The sequence below is a fragment of the Tasmannia lanceolata genome, unplaced genomic scaffold, assembly GCF_043159265.1.
Source record: "Tasmannia lanceolata isolate RefF3 unplaced genomic scaffold, GAP_Taslan_0.1 ptg000003l, whole genome shotgun sequence".
In the NCBI taxonomy this organism is placed as follows: Eukaryota; Viridiplantae; Streptophyta; class Magnoliopsida; order Canellales; family Winteraceae; genus Tasmannia; species Tasmannia lanceolata.
This window is the reverse complement of record NW_027518680.1, coordinates 15,015,203-15,035,095: the sequence shown is the minus strand read 5'-3', so window position 1 is coordinate 15,035,095 and position 19,893 is coordinate 15,015,203. Positions and strand designations below refer to the sequence as shown.

Below are 19,893 nucleotides of genomic sequence, written 5' to 3'. Positions count from 1 at the left end.
AAGATATAAGAGATTATAAATTTATGCATGCATTTGTTAGAGATTTATCTTTGTTAAACTTTAAAATAAAATTTTATATTTTTCTCTTTTGTCTGCAAAAAAAACTTTTAAATCCAAAAAAAAAAAAAAAAATTGGTACGGGGTGTCACACAATGCTGGTGGATCCATTTGGTTCTAATGTGAGACCAAAAGTTAACCCTCTGATTATGAATTAAAGTTTAGCCTCAACCCTTGTCTTGAAGAGAAAGTTGTACCCCTCAATTATCACCTAGGATGACGATTTGACCCAAATGACTGCCAATAAACCGGTAGTTGCTAAGCTGGTTTGTTCAAAATAAAGCCAGACAACCTTCAATAATAGAACAAATGGTAGCTAAAAAGTACTACAAGGACTGAAAGAAGAAAAAAAATCTTCTCATTTGTTCCATTTTTTAGGGAGCAATGAAATAAGTGAATGGGAAACGTGTTTGAAGTTTTTATGCCGACTATAAAAGGAAAAGCAGAGCAATTGAATTTCAGCTACTAGATATGAAGTGAATCTCTAGAGACAGAGCTTGGCAATCTTGCCAAGATAAAATAGTGGGTTGGTCTAAATTAATGAACTCAACCTACTCATCAAACAAGACTACCTGGCAAGAAATCCAAGGGCCCTAGGACTCTTAAAAACTAGGGTTGCAACTTGGGTCGGGTTTTACCCGGCCTGCATCAACCCGGCCCGAAAAAAGCATGGGTCGGGTTCAAAGTGTCCGGGTAAGTAGTTGGGCCGGGCTTAATATTCCAAAGCCCGAGTGATTTTCGGGTCGGGCCGGGTTTAAAAGTGGAAAACCCGGCCCGACCTGGAAACCCGCATGTTTGTACGGATTATATTCTATTTTCTGTTCAGCAGTTTGGTGGATTTTTATTCTAGGGTTTCTTTGTGGTGGATTTTTTTTCATTTTTCTTTTATTTTCCATTTTTCTACCATTCATATAGTAGGGGCTACGATGGATGAGCCTCATCTCCTGCATAAAATCATCCTAATCCTCTGATTTGTGGAGAATTTTGCACGGTGCTCTTCTTACTTTTCGAACCTCTATTTCACAAACCTTGTGTTCAATAAATTAATGGGTGGAAGAAAAAAAAAAAAGGATTGTCCAGTGGACACCATAGCATTTCTCATTGTTAAGGGCCTCTTTGACTTTTATTTTGCCTTCTAAAAGAGTTAACCAAAGTCTGGCTTGGCAAAAGCAGGCAGATGGACATTATTTTGAAGCAAAGAAAGATCAGGAATAGAAGTCTTCCTATTGGACAATGAAGACTGCAATGATCTTTGGGCCATGGCTCATCCATATGTGGCATGACAGAAACAAAAAGGAATAATCTTTAGGCCATGGCTCATCCATATGTGGCTATGGCTCATCCATTGTGGGGTTTGTTGTAGGTTCTCTAGTTGCTTGCTACCTTTGTGATATTTTCTTAAAAAAATTATTGAATTGATGTCTTTATAGGGCTGGGTTTAAGACTTTAAGTGGCCGTCATAAAAAAGGCGATGATATGAAAAAACCCGACCCAGCCCGACCCGGCCCGAGAAACTACCTCAGGTAGGGCTGGGTTTAAGAATCCTGGGTTTTCCAAAAATAAACCCGACCCGACCCGAGATAGTTTCTCGGGTAGGGTAGGGTAGGGTTTTAGAAAACCCGACCCGCCTGGCCCGAGTTGCAACCCTATTAAAAACCATATCCATCAAGATCTTTATAAATACAAAAAACACAGGACATTAAAAATGTGACCGTATATATTGGCTTAAAATGAAAGACAAGAAGGGTTTTTCAGAAGGCAAACTCTAGAAGAAAATGGGTAAATAAATGTCTTTGATTTGAAATCTTAGGCATGAAATTTATGTGGGTCCCTAACAATCAATACCCTCTTTTCTTCATGAGATCTCCTCTCCATTAAGAGCTGTAAGGGGTCCCTATATATTGTAACTCAAGGTTCAGTTGATACATCCCATCAAAATTTTGCTAGTGAGTAAATGATGAAAGTCCTACTAGGCTAGCTTGAATTTCTTATCTATCGCATTGAAAAACTCAATTGTACCTTCTTCTCAAGGTATATATGTTGTATCCTAATCAAACCAATGGATGTACACCTTGTGTAGTTATGAGCAAAAAAGGTGGTCTTTGTACTCATTTTTGGTGAGGTGGCTTGGTAAAAGCCTGATGGGAATGTAACTACTCTCTGAACAATAAACTCCATTACAGCTCATTTTTTTTCTTTGGGTTGATTGGGTATAAGCTATGATCAAATCCATGGGCCCAACATGGTACACTTGGGTCATAACCATTAGGGCAGAGGCTCAAACCCCCTTGTGAATCTTTTAGATACATGAACAGAAATAGTAGATTGTGAGAGTACTCAAGAGTGTCTGTCGAATTCTGGTGCATCCCTTGTCACACCTTCATTTTCCCCTCTTTCCTGAAATTGTTTAGGGAATGATATTTCCACCCCCTTTTGTTTGTCTTTTCCTAAAAATGACATGCAAAATGCGGTGGAAATGCTATCATTTTTAGGAAACAACAAACAAATGGGGGTGTAAAGTGATACTTGCACATGTCTTAGGTGAAAGAGTTCAAAATTGTAGGAAAAATATGAATAGAACCCAATAATGCCTAGGGTCAGGGCGGAGCCACATATAGCGCGCTTTTGCATTCTACTTATAGACTTCTACAGGAAAGACATGAAATGGGATTTGCTAGCGACCATCTCAGAAGGAATTCCGCGGATGGGCTGTTGCATGTGAGAGCAGCCAGTCACCTCAGATGAATTAAATAAATAAGACAAAATCTGCTGAAAAGGGCAGCCACACAGGCTCACTTTTCAGCAGATTTTGTCCTATTTATTTAACTCATCTGAGGTGGCTTCCCTCACATGCAACAGCCCATCCGCGAAATGCCTTATGCGATGGTCCCTAGCAAATCCCATGCAAAATACATATAACTAAAAAAAACTATAAAATAATTACGAAGTTGCCTAATCTACCACTCTAATGATCCAACGGTCAAATCTTTATATATTTGGTCTGATGTATTCTAACATTAGGATGGAGAATGTTGCTTTTAGAACCAATAGAGTAAATCACGGCGTACTTATTACATACTATGTACCATGGCTGAGAACATTCTTCAGGTGGAAGTCCAAGCGGCTTTCAATGGCATAAAAAAATGTGAGTTGGGACTGAAGAATGTAATTGTTGAAGGGGATTCGTTAAATGTTATCCGGTGGCTGAGGGGTGGGGTGGCTCCGCCTTGGAGGTTTTTGGATCTTTTTGACGAAATGGAAGATATATTGGCGGAATCAGATATTGAGTTGATTCATGTTAGGAGGTCTGCTAACGAGAAGGCGGATGAGTTGGCTAGACGAGGGGTGGTATGCAACTCGATGAGTTAGTCTGATCAATTCCTTCTTTGATGTCCTATCTATTTTGTTATTTGTTTTTTATTTGTTCTATAACTTCAGATATTCCCTTTCGGGTGTCCCTTCTGCTCCTTTTATAATATTTGTCATTTCAAAAAAAAAAAAAAAAAGGCTGAGAACATGATAGACCCTTTGTACGCTTGCTTGAAGGTTGTTTGAACTGCAGAATTTCAACTTGTGAGCTGATAATTACACCCTTGTTTTGATCTTTGCAGCCTTTAATTTTATTTATTTTAGACTTCTCCCCTTCTCAGTTGAGTGTGGACAGCTTGTTGTATGCTGTAACAGCCAATGAGAGAAGCTACTATAGATAGATGGGCATGGATGTCAAAACTAGGGGTGCAACTCGGGTCCATTTTTCAAAATTTGGGTTGAGCTTTTACCTTAAAATCGGGTCGGGTTCGGGTTGATACCAATTCTTTTTTAGCAAAAGCTCAACCAGACCTGACCCAAGTTGCACCCCTAGTCAAAACAGGCTTGTGGGTCTTTTTCCTTTAATTTGTGCTCTTGAATACAATAAGCTAACTCTCAATTTGCCTGAAGAATCAACTCAGCCAAGGTAGCCATCAGTGGAACTCAAATTTTATGTCTTCTCACAAATGCACCTTTAGGGTTGATTTTGTTATTGATGCCGTTTACATCAGACAAGAGGATAACAGAGATCTTATGGAAATAACTCTATAGAAAACTGAAAAGAGACAAAACCCCTTTGTAAAGATGTAAAAAAAAAGTGAACTTCAAGAGATCCTATGATAACTTTCTCGTGAAGGAAGTGATAGTCTAGCTTCAATGATTTTAGTCTTTTTCTTTTCCTTTTTTTTTTTTTGAAATAGATTACAATTTGGCTAGGCATCTTTAATCTCATCAATAAGATTGGCAATTCTGCATGGCCTGTGACATATCTCTTTGACCCACAAAATTGTTTTAGAGGAACCGCTTTCCACTTCCAAGCTGCCCTCCATCGTGTGATGAAAATTATCAATCATTAGCTCAATATGTATTGTGGCACCTTTGTTAGCAAAAGAGAAGAAATGATGCTCAAGCTAGGAAGACCTTCCAATCACTAAAAAAAATGTTAATACATGCCAGTAGATCTTCTTGTTTATGGACACCCTGCCCAATCTGCATCACCATAGCCGTACAACACGCAGGGTCACTTGAACCTATTGGAGAGTCCATGGTTCACAGTCCCTTCGACACAGTATCTAATCCTGTTCACAACTTGTAGATGATTTCCTATTTGTTAAATGTTGGAGAGATCCAACGAGTTAACAATTGGAAGAAGGATCTGAAATCATCTTGCTGGAATTAGTCAATTTTTTACTGGAGTCCATTGGAGTATGAATCAGTTTAAATTCTATAATATCAGACTTGAGAATTAGGTCATTTGTATACTTTGATATACTTTGAATGTGATAGAAACATTTTATCTTGTTTTAGAATCATCTCTATACCGAGAAAGTAGTAATGATGCATACCAAGGCCACTAAGGGCTTGTTGAAGATAACGTGCATGATCTGGTTGAGATGGATCTGGTAGGAAGCATTTCAAAAATGGATTTTTTGACATCTGGTTTTTGACCAGTGAGATCTCCTAGACGGTAGACGTAAAACTAGACAAATTGTAGATGCTATTAGACTTGGGCTAAAGATTTCTTCAAAATCAACTATATGTAGCTGATTGTACGTATCATTTGACCTAGACCTTTGCCTTGTATCTTTCCATATTCCCATTAGGAATAAGCTTTGTGTCCGCATTATTTTTGGGGAGTGATAAATCGACCCCCATATACCTTAAAATCGACCCTTTTTAAACTTAAAACGTTAGGGCGTTCAATAAAGTTGCCACCTGCCGCTAAACACCCGTTAGATGGATGACTCACACATCCTAACGTTTTACGTTAAAAAAGGGTCGATTTATCACTCTCCTTATTTTAACATGTAACATGTAGAGAGAATTTACATACATACAATAGAAAGTACATAAAAAATTGCCCCCTTTAGGGGTCTATTCACTTATCATGAAGTTGTACTTCTTTGAATTTCCTTCTATTGCGAAGAATATGTAAGTTAGAGAAGAGACTAAGACCCTGTTTGTATTGGATTGTGAAAACCGTTTGTGAGCCTCAAACTGATTATTGGACTCAAAAAGCGGTTTGTGAGCCAAATAATTGGTTTGGGGCTCACAATCGGTTGCCACAATCCAAAATGAACAGGTAATAAGTTTCTAAGGAGCAATTTAGTGTAAGTAAGAAAGCTTAGTCCAAGGGATCTCTTGATATATGTGTATTATGTGTATGAACATGGGGTGAGAAGTGTTATGGGGTCCATCCCCATTGATGAGGGCCCCACACCCCACTAATCTCTTAATCAAAACAGAGAGAGTCATGAGGGTATGTGGGTTACGAGATTAAAAAAATAGAGAAAAATGAGAGGAGGACAGTGGCGAGAAGAGAGAAGAGTAAAGAGAAAAACAAAGAGGTTTTTCTTGTGGTCTTCTAGGGTTCGCTAATTGGGGAGAAAGAAACCAAAGGGATTTGGAATTGGAGCTTGAAGACTTTGCAAAGGGAAAGAAAGAAGATGGATGAAGAAGCCAAAACCTAGGGTTTTGAAGGAGCTCTTGAAGAAGAAGAATTAGTTCTCTCACGTTTGGGTTCTAGAGGTTTTAAAGAGTCCTCTTACAAGAGGTTTAGGAGGTAAACTTGCTTTCCTCCAAGATTTCATTATTATTTTCTCATGCTTCTTGTATCCTTCAAGTTTTGGGAAAACTTGAGAAGAGAGACATTGTATCCCTCTTATCATTTTAGTGGATTTCTCTCCGAGTTTGTCCTGTGATTTTTCCCTTCATGTTGGAGGGTTTTCCACGTTAAATCTCATGTTCTTGATTAGGCTTGGTGAAATATTTTTATTATGTGCTCTTGTGGTTTCTTGTTTTTGGCTAGTTTCTTGCCTCACGGATAGAAAGGAAAAGTTTAACCGTTGTGGTCTATCTATATCTCCCCAACAAACTTGTATCAGAGCTTTGTCCGTGGATCAAATATGAAGACAAGAAGCTAGCCAAGAACAAGAGACTAACCAAGAACAAGAAACTAGCCGAATAAACTTTTCCCCTTCTATCCTAGAAAAGGCGCAGGTAGTTAATCCCATGTCATCCCTTAGAACTCGCCCCAGATTGCATAAACTAAATTTTATTCACATAATCTCCTCAATATGATTGTTTGGTTTAAATTTTAAATAAAGATTAAGTTGAAGTTTAAGACATAATATATAATGGGCTTCGTGTGAAAATCTCATTTAGGATTAAGCCTCCAAATCTAATTATATGGGGATAAATACATCTATAATATATACTAACTATGTTTCTTTCCATTATAATTCCTTTTCTTTCCCACGAGAAAATTTTATAGGAAATTTTTTTTTCACGAAAAATTTTATTAGAAAATTTTCTACGGTTATTTTTCTCACATTGTGCATAGCATGGGTGAGGCCCATCAATTTACAGCACGTGTTTTGATGAACTAAGGCCCATCATTTTACGCCCACGTATAAAAGTGGAGGCCCCACTATTTTAAACACATGAGTGGGCCCACCATCTCCACCCGAATCCATGCATAGCATCCACCATTTGACACCATATTTTGATAGGGTGGGTCCCACAACTCAACTCAAGCCCATACATCAAGGCCCACATTTTTTGATGGCCTGATCCCATTATCTGTACCAAGCCCATTCAGAGGGTGGGGCCCACTATTTGACACCTCATGTTTTGATGGGCTGGGCCCATTATTTTACACCCATGCCTTTACCAAAAATGCTAGTAATAAATAATAAAAGGGATTTGCTAGGGACCATCACTGAAGGCATTTTGTGGCTGGGCTATTGCACGTGAGAGCGGCCACACATGCTCAGATTTTGTCTTATTCATTTAATTAATCTTGGCTGGTCACATGCAACAGCCCAGCCACGAAATGCCATCTGCGGTGGTCCAACTGGTCCCTAGCAAATCCCATATTACTCAAAATACATTTTATCCTGAACTATAGAAAGATGAATACAAGAGTAAATAATTAAATGAAACGATCTATATTATCCTGATTATCTATGAATGGGGCCCAATCACTGTGTCTCCTAGGAACTCTCATGTCTCTCATCATCTCACATTATCATTCCCCTTTTCTTTAAAAAAAAAATAAGAAGGCAATTCAGCATTGCATTCTTCATCTTGTAGTAGGCGTAGAAAGAGAAGTGAGTTTGCTCACCTACTTCATAATCCTATACCTAAATCTCAAACCCTCAGTATTTCCTAAAATAACTTCTTAGTCTAAATTTGTTGATGCACCACTTGCCTAAAACTTAGTAGTTGGTCTTCCATACAACCTACTGCATTAAGCTTGGGTAAGGTTTAAAGGGTATTTCAGTCATTTTAATTAATTTATTCTTCTTCTTTTTTTTTTTTTAATTGACGTAGGATGTCCCCACCCCCTTCGGGAGTAGGACTAGTCCCTACGGATACACGCAATGACCCACTCACGACGTGTATCAGGTAAGCCGGGGGCTAAAGGGTATTTTGGTCATTTTAATATATTTTTGCTTATTTGGTAGATAAAATGCCCTCATCATAGGGGCGGAGCTACATGTAGCATAACGAGGGCAGCTGCTCCTGTTGAGTTGGGACCAAACTCCTTAATAGACCAAACTCAATTGGATTGGGCCCAACCCTTTTAAAATTGAGACAATTTGGCATGTATTTATTGAATTACAAATATACCCATATAGTTCTCTGGTAAAGCTTTCACCAAACAAATATATGATATGGAAAATATCCTTACTATTTGAATATTTCCTACCTCAAACTTGGTTGGGCCCATCATAAATTGCCCCTTCTTGATGATCCTAGCCATCCATTTATAATCATTTTGCTTATTTGATCTGTATAAGCGGATGGCTAAGATCATCCGATCAGTGCAAATGCCACTGCATTTTACGATTCAAGTGATGGTAGTAAGGACAGTTTCGTCATTCAGTGGCATTATGTAAAATGGGTTTTTGCTAGGGACCATGGCACAAGCAATTTTGCAGACCAGCTGTTGCATCTGAGACCACCTAACTCAGATGAATTAAATGAATAAGACAAAATCTGAGGCTGTGTGGCTACTCTCACATGCAACAGCCCAGCCGCGAAATGCCTTGTGCGATGGCCCCTAGCAAATACATAAAATTATTCCCCACTCCCCACATTAAGGAAAATTATGAAACTACATTATACTTAATTTTATTAATACCCGTTTCGGAAGCTCTTATAATTTTACATGACCACCGAAACGTTTCTAATCCATAAGAATTTCGATAAAGCCCGCCTATTTATAAACACCAAATGCTAACTGTTCTTCTCAGTTTTGAAAAGAAACACAAAAACCCATTTCAAAGGCTTAGACAGTATGGATGTTTCAGAGGGCCTTTTCATGAATTCGGCCTCTATAGAAGAAGGGTATCGGCCTCTCCCCTCACTCTATCTGGGCTTCTTATTGATCTGGATCGTGTCTGCTGTCTCTTGGACCATTAATACCTGGAAAAAACGCCATTTTCAGGTCATTTTTACTTTGAATTTCCCAGTTTCACGCACAATTTCCGTTCTCTATGCTCTTTTCTTGTTGGGTTTTCATAGGTTTTTTATATGAACCCCAGTTCCTTTTTTAATTCCACTCTATGAGCTTATTAGGGTTTTAGTTTTTTGTTGGGTCTTTCGATAATGTTCCGTGAAACTGATTATGGGTCTTTCTTTTCCCCTTTTCAAGTATTAAATTCTTATTTTCATTGGTTTCTTCCATTTTGAAAATTGCTTATTGGAAAAAAAAAAAAAACCAAAAATGATGAAGTGGGTTCTGTTTGTTTAACTTATAATTTTTTTTTTGTGATTTTATATTGGTGATTTCTGTGGTTGGTTTACTAGAGCAGGCGAACAATCTTCAGTGGGCGCTTGCGTCTGTTCCATTGATTAAAGCTTTGCAGTTGGGGTTATCCTTTTTGTTTTGGTATGTGCTTGCTCAATATAGATGAATTATAGATATTTTTCTTGGCATATATATTTGTGAACCATTTTATATGTGCTTATTTTGCATGAGCCTAATTGGGGTTTTTTTTTTCATCTAAAGATGCATCTCTATTCCAATTCTTAGTTTTCTTTTAAATGGTAATAAATTTTTGTAATTTTGGAGAATGACTTCCTCATAAAAATGACTTCTTCATATTTGGACCTTGTTCAGATAGATGCAAGAGAATTGCTCTTTTTTAGTTGGTGATATTTCACAATGACTTCCTCATATTTGGACCTGGTTCACATACATGCAAGAGAATTGCTTTTTTTATTTATTGAGTTGGTGATATTTCACAATTTAGCTTAGGGGCCGTTTGGATACACAGATTTTAGAATGCTGGATTTCCTCAAAATCCTAGATGGGAGACTAGGGAAGAAGGAGACCGTCCCTTTCCCTTCTCTTTAGAATCTTGGTATTTAAGTAAGAAATCCAGGTTTTAGAAATCTCTCCTCCATCCTGAGAATTCTACCACCTGGAAACATGAGATGATCTCCTACTCTTTTTAGCTGACGGAAAGAAGGGCGAGAAATCAGAAAACGAAGGCTGGTCTCCGTCTCCTGTCTACAATTTTGAGGAAATCCAAGATTCTAAAATCCGCGTATCCAAACGGCCCCTTAGTGTCTCAAAATGCGGATGTGGGTCAAAACATGGCCGAAGAAAATCCCAGTCGACTCGGCACGATGCAGTCTAGTACTTGGTTGATGGGGGTAAGCACTTGGTTGACGCGGTCATAAGTCATAACTCAGGAGAGTCAAAGGAGTTTTCATTGACTTTGTTGGACAAAACACGGAACGCGGCAATAAAATGAGGAACACGACCAAGGGAAAAGGGGGTAGAATCGGGGAGGGGGGGAGGGGGTCCACGATGACGCGGCTTAAGCAATGATTTCTAAAGAAGCTTATACATCAACTAGCGAAGCACATTTATAATGAGGCCTAAGGAAGTTTTGCCTTAGAATTTTAGTTATTATAAAATCTAACTAGGATGGAAAATGACAATAAACGCTTTTAAGCATATGCAAATACAGATAAACCATAAATCTTTCTTTCATTTTTTTATAAAGACCAGAATGTCCATAGTAACAATAGTTATGTGGAAATGGAGATGCATAGCAATATATCTAGATTGTCAGCATTTATTTAGAGGTTCGTACTTCTCACCGAGTTTTGGTTGTTAATGTTTAAAGGGAATTTACTCCTCTGTCTTGAGGCTCGCCCATCTTCTCTTACATATTACACCAGTTCAAAAAAAAAAAAAATTCAAAGGAATTTCACCTAAGCATGATGTTCTTAGAAATGGAGGTGCATAGCAATATATCTAGATTGTCAGCATTTATTTAGAGGTTCGTACTTCTCACCGAGTTTTGGTTGTTAATGTTTCAAACGAATTTACTCCTCGGTCTTGGGGCTGGCCCATCTTCTCTTTTACATATTACACCAGTTCAAAAAAAAAAAATTTGAAGGAATTTCACCTAAGCATGATGTTCTTAGAAATGGAGGTGCATAGCAATATATCTAGATTGTCAACATTTATTTAGAGGTTCGTACTTCTCGCCGAGTTTTGGTTGTTAATGTTTCAAAGGAATTTACTCCTCAGTCTTGGGGCTCGCCCATTTTCTCATACATATTACACCAGTTCAAAGAAAAAATCAAAGGGATTTCACCTAAGCATGATGTTCTTATATTCGTAAAAGCACATCCATTTCTTTTCCTTATGTCAACTAGATTTTGCTAATGATATTCTTTGGTTTTTACTGTTTCCTACTGCAGGTACTCATGTTTCAATCTTCAGATATGTTCTTTGTGGATGTCATTTGGGGTGTATGTAACTGGAGTGCTCTTTCAGACTGCTTCTTTTGTGTCATTTCTGCTCATCTCACATGGTTATTGTATCATATCTGAGCGCCTATCAGTACCTGAGCGACGTACTACGGCTGCACTCGGATTTGCTCTCTACTTGACTCTTGTTGGTTACAAAGCTGCCGTTCCTTACTTTACAGTAAGCATGGATTTCCATCTTTTCATTTTTCCTATTTCTTGTATATGGCAGCCTACATCTCTGGATTAAGCTTTCAGGTTTTGGTTTCAGTATACTTTTCGGTCGTGACGAAAACGAAAAAATGTAGGTTTTGGGTGGAAATTTTGTAATGAAAACATATGTATACATGCAAACAATGGACACTTAGGATGGAAATTCAGGAAATGTTAAAATAAGCACAAATACATACTAAAAATCCATCGCAAAAAAAAAAAAAAAAAAAACCCACCCATAATGGTTGAATCCAACACCTGGTGAGATGCACTGTTGCACATGTTTGATAATTCGGTAAACACTGAAGTTTATTTATATTCATTTAAACATTTGAGAACTTATATGATGCCCGACCGTGAGATTATAAAGGGCAGCAGGTTTTGTCTCTATCCGCCCTTTACATTCTCACGGTCGGGCATCATATAATTTCTCTAAACATTTATATATAATACATATGCCACATTTCCAATGCAGTTCATATCAATATAATTATGTAACACATACGGGTACAATATACCACCAATGCTCTTACAATTTTGGTTTTGGTATACTTTTTTGTTTCGGTATGTGTTTTGGTGAAGATGGAAACAGAAATATTTCGATCGTTTCATGTTTCTTTCGTTGAAAATTGAAAACCGTGCCCTGGATTAATCCTTTACTTATACATATAATTTTCAATAAGTGGATTAACTTTAGATAGTTGTATATTATAACTTCTTATATGCTTTTTTTTTTACTTCTATCCTGAATTGATTGGAGCTTATTTTTCGTATTGATTTTAATTATTTATGAATGATCTGCATCCACTTTATTTTTTAAGGGAACCTAATTCCTTTAACTCCATGTTCCAGGTCCTTCTGATGGTTAACTATTTCGTATCGTTCTATGTGATCTTCCATCATATTTCTCTGAATCTTTTATTGTTGCGTGAACAACTGAATTTTATAGAGGATGAGAACATTCAAGCAATGCATGATGCTGTCTATACAAAGTATACTATGTTGAAGTACGTGATTTATTTCTTTAAATTGAAATATAATATGGAACTATATCTATGGAAGAGAATAATTGCATATTTTGACCTTGGTGTAGTTTATTGCTTTTGCTCTATTCAGGAAGTTTCAAGGTGCAATGCAGATGGTAGCTGTGGTGGAAATTGTGGTATGAACTTCAGATTTTCTGAGAAACCAATAATATTAATCAATAAGATCAAGGAAGTGATATATTTGTCCCCTTCTCTTCCCTTGGCCACCCCCCTTTAGTGTATTTATGACGACTCTTTTCTCACTAGAAGAGGTGGCCCAGGGAAGAAAGGGGGGCAAATATATCATTTCCCTAAGATCAATATGTGCAAAGGCTATATGAGATGCTTAAAACATTCTCTGTCAGATGCATATGAACATGGATGCTGCAGCGTATAATTATTGGCTCCGTTTGTTTGTACGGGAGTGGGCACAATTCTGCATCTTCTTATATATTGGGTATGCTTTAGTACCTGCTATTCTTTAGTCTACATTTCGTACAAATACATTTGAATTGTGTTGTACATGAAAATTCACAATATACTTATATATTGGCCATAGTTTTTTATACAAGAAGTCTCCTATGTTATGACTCACTCTTTTGTTGGTTATCTTCTGCCATTGTATGTTTGATGGCACTTATCCTGCGTGGAATCAGTTTGGACTTTGTTTTTCAATTTTATTTCTCACATTCCTTTTGGGGCATTTCTAGAACAAATTTTGCAACTTTAATTTCTTTTAATTTCATTTATTCTCATTTCAGGTTTATTTTAATTTCAATTATTCTCTTTTCAGGTTTACTTTCAGGTCACAGGGAGTGTCATCAAGGTTCTCTGTTATGCCTATTCTGAAGTCGAAGGCAGAGAGAATAGTGCCTCCTATCTACAGCATTGTAAAGTACCTTTCCTAAAATTACTCTCATAGCATCCTACATTGAGTGTTATTTTATTGTTCGTGTCATGCATTGAAACAGACTAAACTTTAGCCATTCAAAAAAAATCTCTCTTCAAAACTTGCAGTAGTATGATATAATTAAGATTCTTTTGTAATGGGTATTCCACATTGAGCTAATCCACATTTATGTCCTCTGTATGCATTAGTAGCTATAATTTATCAGCTATTTATTTAGGATAATATATCTAAGTATGTTATCATAATGTGATGTTCCTTTTAGTTTTAATAACACCCAATTACACATTAATGTAGCATTTGTTATGTTAAAATTATTTTCTTAATTTAAATATAGAACCATATACTATTAGTAGAACACAATCATGTATTCAAAATTTCTAGCCTATAAGTTCACGATTCATCTTGATGGGGTATTGGCTCCCTCCTTGTTAAGCAGATTTACAGGATAACGACAAGAAATGTCATTAGCTATATGATTGAAAAGAATAAGACATCTTCTGAGTGGCTGCATTCTAGGGTAACAATGAAAGTCATGGGCAGGTCCCATCATTTCAGGGGTGAATCCCTTGATTTCCAACAATGGGACACATTTGCAAACAGTTGCATATTTTACAATATGCAATTGATATTAGAAGTGTCAGTCTCACATTCTCAAGAAGACAGGCTCCTCCTAGGGGTGCAAATTCAATCGATTTTTGGGAATTCGGTTTGAGCTTTTACCATAAAATTGGGTTGGGTTGGGTTCAGGTTTATTCCAATTCATTTTTAGGAAAAGCTCAACCCAACCCAACCCAAGTTGCACCCCTAGCTCCACCTCATCAGAGATCTAGCAGTCTAGTCCTGCCTATGAAGCAGAGACTTAACTACCCTTACAAATTGACACAAGGTTATCTTTCTCTTCATCTAATCTAATATTGTATGGTTGTATTATTGCAGGAAATGGATGCCGCTGATTTCAAAGATTTGGCTTCTCATGAGTGGAACATTGGGGTGGTAAGTGACTTCACTTAGACCACTGGTAACATTTTATTCATACGCATGGAACCCTGAGAATCACTTTTTAATTTACATAAATACCAACAATTGCTCCTATCTTTTTCACCCACTCTTTGAAAGCCAAGTCTCCTGATCAAGTTTAATTTCTTCTGTTCTGCATTGGACTCAAGGATTTAAATGTCGGTTTTGGCCACAACCAGAACGGAAATTTTCGGTTTCGGCCGAAATCATTTAAAATTCAGAAATTTAATTTTGGTATTTTACAAGATTTCAGTGGAAATTTGGGTAATTTCGGCAATTTCGGTTGGAAATCTTAATTTTTTGGTGGAAATCTTGTAAATTTCAGCCTGGTGAAATTTCGGATTTATGTACTTTCGGTGTCGGTCCCGGCCGAAATTCCAAAATTTCGGTATTTCGGCCGAAATTTAAAACCATGATTGGACTAGTATTTGGTACTGAAATTTAATCTGTTTCTGTGCAGCCAACTTCTGTTCCTTCAACCCATTTGAAGAACTCCATGAATCCCTTGCTGATAATTGTCCAGCATCCTCGCCCATTGAATAGGAATGCTTTCGGACGTCCAGCAAGTCCGAAGGTAGCCATTGCTGATGCTATGACCACTACAGATTTGTGTTCACGGACGTTTATCAGGCAAAATGCCTCATAAATAGTTACATATATTTATCTCACCAATCACTTCAATGGTTCAATAGCAAGATAGAAGCGTGGCAACCCAAGCAGCAGAATGTTAGGTTTAGTCATGCCTAAAAGTGTTAAACTTAGCTCATGTACAGCAAGCACCCTGAAAGCAAGGGTTCCATGCTCCATTAAAATGGTTATCTTTACTTGATCTTGGGCTTGAATCTGTAGCCTCTACCTGTGAAACTGTGAATATTTACAGGCCTTAGTTTTATTTGTATATTCCTCTCTGTTTTCGTCTCCATTTTAGACTTTTGGCATTATTGTTTGTCCATGACATATGATCATTCCTTTTTAGTTCTCAAACCCCTTTCTCTCATTCATATGCTTGCATGAGAGAGAGAGAGTTCTAAATTTCTATTAACGTTCCCAGTTACCAGCTCAAAAATTTAGAGCTCATTTTTGGTGTGGTGAGCAGAGAACAAGCAAAAAAGCACATTCATAAGAAGGTTTGGATTGTACTTTCAGAACTGTGGTTGTGTCATGTTCCAGCTATTTGGCCTAACCAGACTTGTTGCTGGGGATTTGTTGCAATTAGGAATTTTGAATAACTGGCTATGTTGATGACTGCTACTGATCATATTTAAATGTTATTATTTGGGTGTAATAGTAGAGTTGGAATGGAATAGTAGTCTTAGCTGTTGAGGACTTGTAGTCATTATACATTCTCAAAGTTTTATGGAATGGGACAAGATTTTGTGCCTATTTTCACGTTTTTGTGCATGGGACTGGTTCTCTCAAAGAGAACCACCTTTTTTCCCTTCTCTACTTGCAGGTACCCATCAATTGGTATCAGAGCTAAGTTCTATCATGGTAAGACAAAATAGAGTAGAAAGATTAGAAGCATCTCTGAGGGAGTTGGTGAAGATGGTTTCCAAGGTGATGGCAAGCTAGTGAAAAAGCTTTGGAAGATGAAACTTCAGTCTACAAAGGAGGTTTTCCACATTCAAGTCTGGATGACAACAAAGGTTCCAGATCAAGTTCTTCGGGCGGATCTATCGAAACAAATTTTACTCGGCTGGACTTCCCCAAGTGCAATGGATCAGAGAAAGAATTTGAGAGGCTATCCAATATGGTTGCAGGGTGGACTGAGAAGGCCTAGGTTGGGACTTTTGTGGGAGGCATCAAGCTTGCTAAGACATATCAATCATCAAATCCCATCCTTTAATTACACTAATCCTTGTTTTCGAGTTTCCAAAGACATAAGATCATCCAAGAACATAATTCTTACCTTGATCCGCGTTTTCAGATTCCAAAACTTGGTTTCCTTCTCCCACACGAAAATCCTCTCTTGGGGCTGTAGAAAACGTGTTTAGGGTTTAGTAAAACTTCCTAAACTCCCAATAGTCTTATTTATAGGCTTTCTTAAAGAAGCCCTAATTAGATAGACTTACTCCAAGACAAAAACACCCCTCTTTTAAAGAGGGCGGCGAGTTTGCAAGTAGGGGGCTAATTTCTGTTATTTACGGACTCAATGTTGCTTTGCATTGTATGTAGGGCTGCAACTCGGGTCGGGCGGGTCGGGTTTTGGAGAACCCAACCCTACCCGAGAAATATCTCGGGTCGAGTCGGGTTTTTTTCGGAAAACCCACGATTCCCAAACCCGGCCCTACCCATGATAAATCTCGGGTCGGGTCGGGTTTTTTCACGTTGACGCAATTTTTTAAGGGAAATTCTTGTTTGGCAAGGCAACTCAACTCATAGAAGTAGAAATTACACTCACATTACACTTGAATCAAACAATGATGTAATTACACTCACATTACACTTGAATCAAACAATGCTGTAATCAAACAATGTTATAATTACAATCAAACACTTGAATCAACTCAACTCATAGAAGCAGAAATTACACTCACATACAATAACAGTGGGTGCGTGGGTTTTCACTTTTAACTAACAATAGAAAAAAAATGTACACACTATAACTTATGTAACTCGGGTCGGACCCCTTCAAACCCGGCTCGACCCGAGATTCATGCGGGCTTTTGAATGCTCAACCCGGCTCGACCCGAAATCCATGAAACCTGAACCCAACCCAGGCTATTTTAGGGTCGGGTCGATGTGGGTCGGTTAAAACCCGGCTGGAGTTGCAGCCCTAATTGTATGCACTTGGGTTTGGGATGCGGAATCTCATCGAATGCTGCTTTGCATTGCATGCACCAAAAGCCAATGCACCAGATTATAGCACACGTAAATGTATCCCAATGGGATAGCTGAAGCCCACCAAGGCATGAGGAACAACTTGTGCCACATTCAATCCACCCAAAACTCTGACAGAATTATCCATGGAGAAAGAATGTCGCCTGAATTGCACTCCAAGACCTCCGTCTCACGAGGCTAGCCGAAACCACACCGACAAGATCATGGTTAGGTGTCTCTCCGAGCTAAAAGGCTTACCGTGTTGCTAAGTCTTCTACTTGCAGGTCTCAACATCAGTCGGTATGCGTAGTGAAGGTAGAAAACCCAACCAAGCCAACACCTCATATGAAAATCTCTACGGTTCAAAGAGTTAGGATCATGTTAGGGAGATGATTTTTGGGCCAAGGCCTATGTACTTTGGGTTGAAACAAATGAAGGGTTTGGATCTTGAAATAAAGTGAGCTCTAGTAAAAAAAATTTTAAAAACACTTTTTATGGTGTTCACCACCTTCGAAGATCTAAACCATCCATTATTAGGCTCCACTAAGGATTCATGTTCAATGATAGAAGAGAGAGACTACTAGTTGTGAGGATAAGCATGAGTGAGGCCTACCTTTGTTCAAAGATCTATACAATTTAGAGCCCTACTAAGGGGGAGAGAGAGAAAGATAGATTAGTACAAAGGTGCACCATTGTCGTGGAAGTGGGGTGAATTTATCCTTCAAGGGGTGAATTTATGACCACCCTTTACCAAATTTCTTGGTAGTTAATGTTGTCTTAAATTAAAATTTAATTAAGTATTAGAGTAAATATTTGCGTGAAAATTCAAGTCCCAACCAAGCGAAGTAACTCCCACTGTGCACACGTTTTACTCGCGAAAGTGAGGGAAAATAGAGGTCGAACTCTATAAAATCAACATCAAATTACTATTTTACCCCTATACATCAACCAATATGCCATAGCCTGTCCTCGACGACAAAAACTACAACAGGGGCAAATTAGGAGTCTTGTACTCTGAGGCGTATGTTGATCATCCGTCACCCCTCCGGTACACGATAGCAAAAGTTCTTTAATCTGTCAAACAGTTTTTCTGATTCTTTCGCTTCTCTGTAGGTTGCCCCTTTTAATGTGAATTGTGGGCAGACTTTAACAGTTTTTTGTTGGGGTTCCACGCAAAAGCAAATAATTCCACATTGGATAAGTGAAATGGATGGCATGAGTTATAAGGGATGAGCACCCTCCCCCTAAAGGCTAGCTTTTAGGTATGAGTTCTACCTGCCTAAATTCCCTACAAATGGTATCAGAGCATAGAAGGGGAGATTGTTGGGGTTTCACCCACCGGCAAAAAGTCCCACATCTCTAAAGTTTAGAGATGCGGATGGACATATAAGGGAATGGCCACCCTCCCTCAATGGCTAGCTCAAACCATGTTACAAGGGGTTACAAGGGGAGCGCATTATCAGGGGCTTGCAAGGTGGTCCCTAGGGCTCTGATACTATGTTAGAAGCCACCAGAGAGGGAGAAAGAAAGAAGAAGAAGAGAAAGTATGAGTTAGGGATCCTCCCCCTCACTTACGTATTTATAGGAAAGAGAACATACAAAAGACTGCTATGCCCTTATGGCTACAATACACACCCACACACACTTCTAACACTATTTTTATAATTCGTTCAGGTGTACTAATCAAGTTATTGAATGATCTTTTTACATAAAATTCTTTGGTTATAAGCTGATAATAGTTTCTCGAAAGAAGGTTCTTATTAGTAGACGGTTCTGAAAATGTTCACACTTCCCATTTAGGTATAGGGGTACAGTTTGGGTCGATTTTTGGGAAGTCGGGTCGATCTTTTACCATAAATTCAGATCGGGTTTGTGTTGATTCCATTTTTTTTCTGTGTGTGCAAAAGCTCAATTGGACCTGACCCAGGTTGCACCCCTATTCCCATTTGCAGTTTTTGGGTCTACTCAATTTAATTCTGAGCAAAGAAAGCATCTGAAAGGAAACAAAAGAAGCAGAAACAACTACGGACGGGCACTCCGATCAAATCTCCTAAGACAGAGTAACCAGAAAGCTCACAAAAACTACAGTCCTCTAAGAATGGCGACATCAAGCCCAAAAAAAGAATCCTCAACTACAGCGATGATGATGACTTCATTGTGAAATTCAAGAAAGATAAAGTGTAAGCCAAAGTAACCTCACATTAAGCTAACTTATTTCTGCAAGGAAGAGAGTTGGCGTACACTAACCGTAATTTAAAAACTGCCAAACGGCTGATTGAGCTTCTCCTGTTTCTCCCTAGGCATCCAAACATGATGATTCTAACATTCTTTCTATTCTCTAATTAATGGCAATATGAATAAGCATATACTATTCTTCTTGGATTCTTTTGTTGGGCTTCGGAATGCATTGAGAACAAATACAAATAAACTTATGAATGTTATGAGATTCTTTGATGTAGCTGTGAAGATGATGGGTCATGGCAGTCAGAGATTTGTGAGAGCTGAGGATATTAAACCTACCATTTTGGGATAGTGAGTCTCTCG

General features: G+C 38.2%; 1 protein-coding gene across 3 annotated transcripts; it reads left to right on the top strand.

The window, feature by feature from the left end:
* Positions 1-8,853: 8,853 nt before the first annotated feature.
* Positions 8,854-15,528, top strand: LOC143861451 (uncharacterized). Of its 3 annotated transcripts, none has more exons than XM_077372382.1 (9): positions 8,854-9,040; positions 9,408-9,484; positions 11,317-11,545; positions 12,430-12,584; positions 12,694-12,739; positions 12,968-13,059; positions 13,396-13,492; positions 14,449-14,505; positions 14,990-15,528. In XM_077372382.1, exons 1-9 carry the CDS (start codon positions 8,891-8,893, stop codon positions 15,173-15,175), a joined length of 1,089 nt encoding a protein of 362 aa, XP_077228497.1. In that variant the 5' UTR covers positions 8,854-8,890; the 3' UTR covers positions 15,176-15,528. The 3 variants fall into 3 exon arrangements, with proteins under 3 accessions (XP_077228497.1, XP_077228505.1, XP_077228502.1); XM_077372390.1 differs by having other exon boundaries at positions 13,396-13,497; positions 14,990-15,162; XM_077372387.1 differs by lacking the exon at positions 12,968-13,059 and having other exon boundaries at positions 13,396-13,497.
* The last annotated feature ends 4,365 nt before the right edge of the window (positions 15,529-19,893 follow it).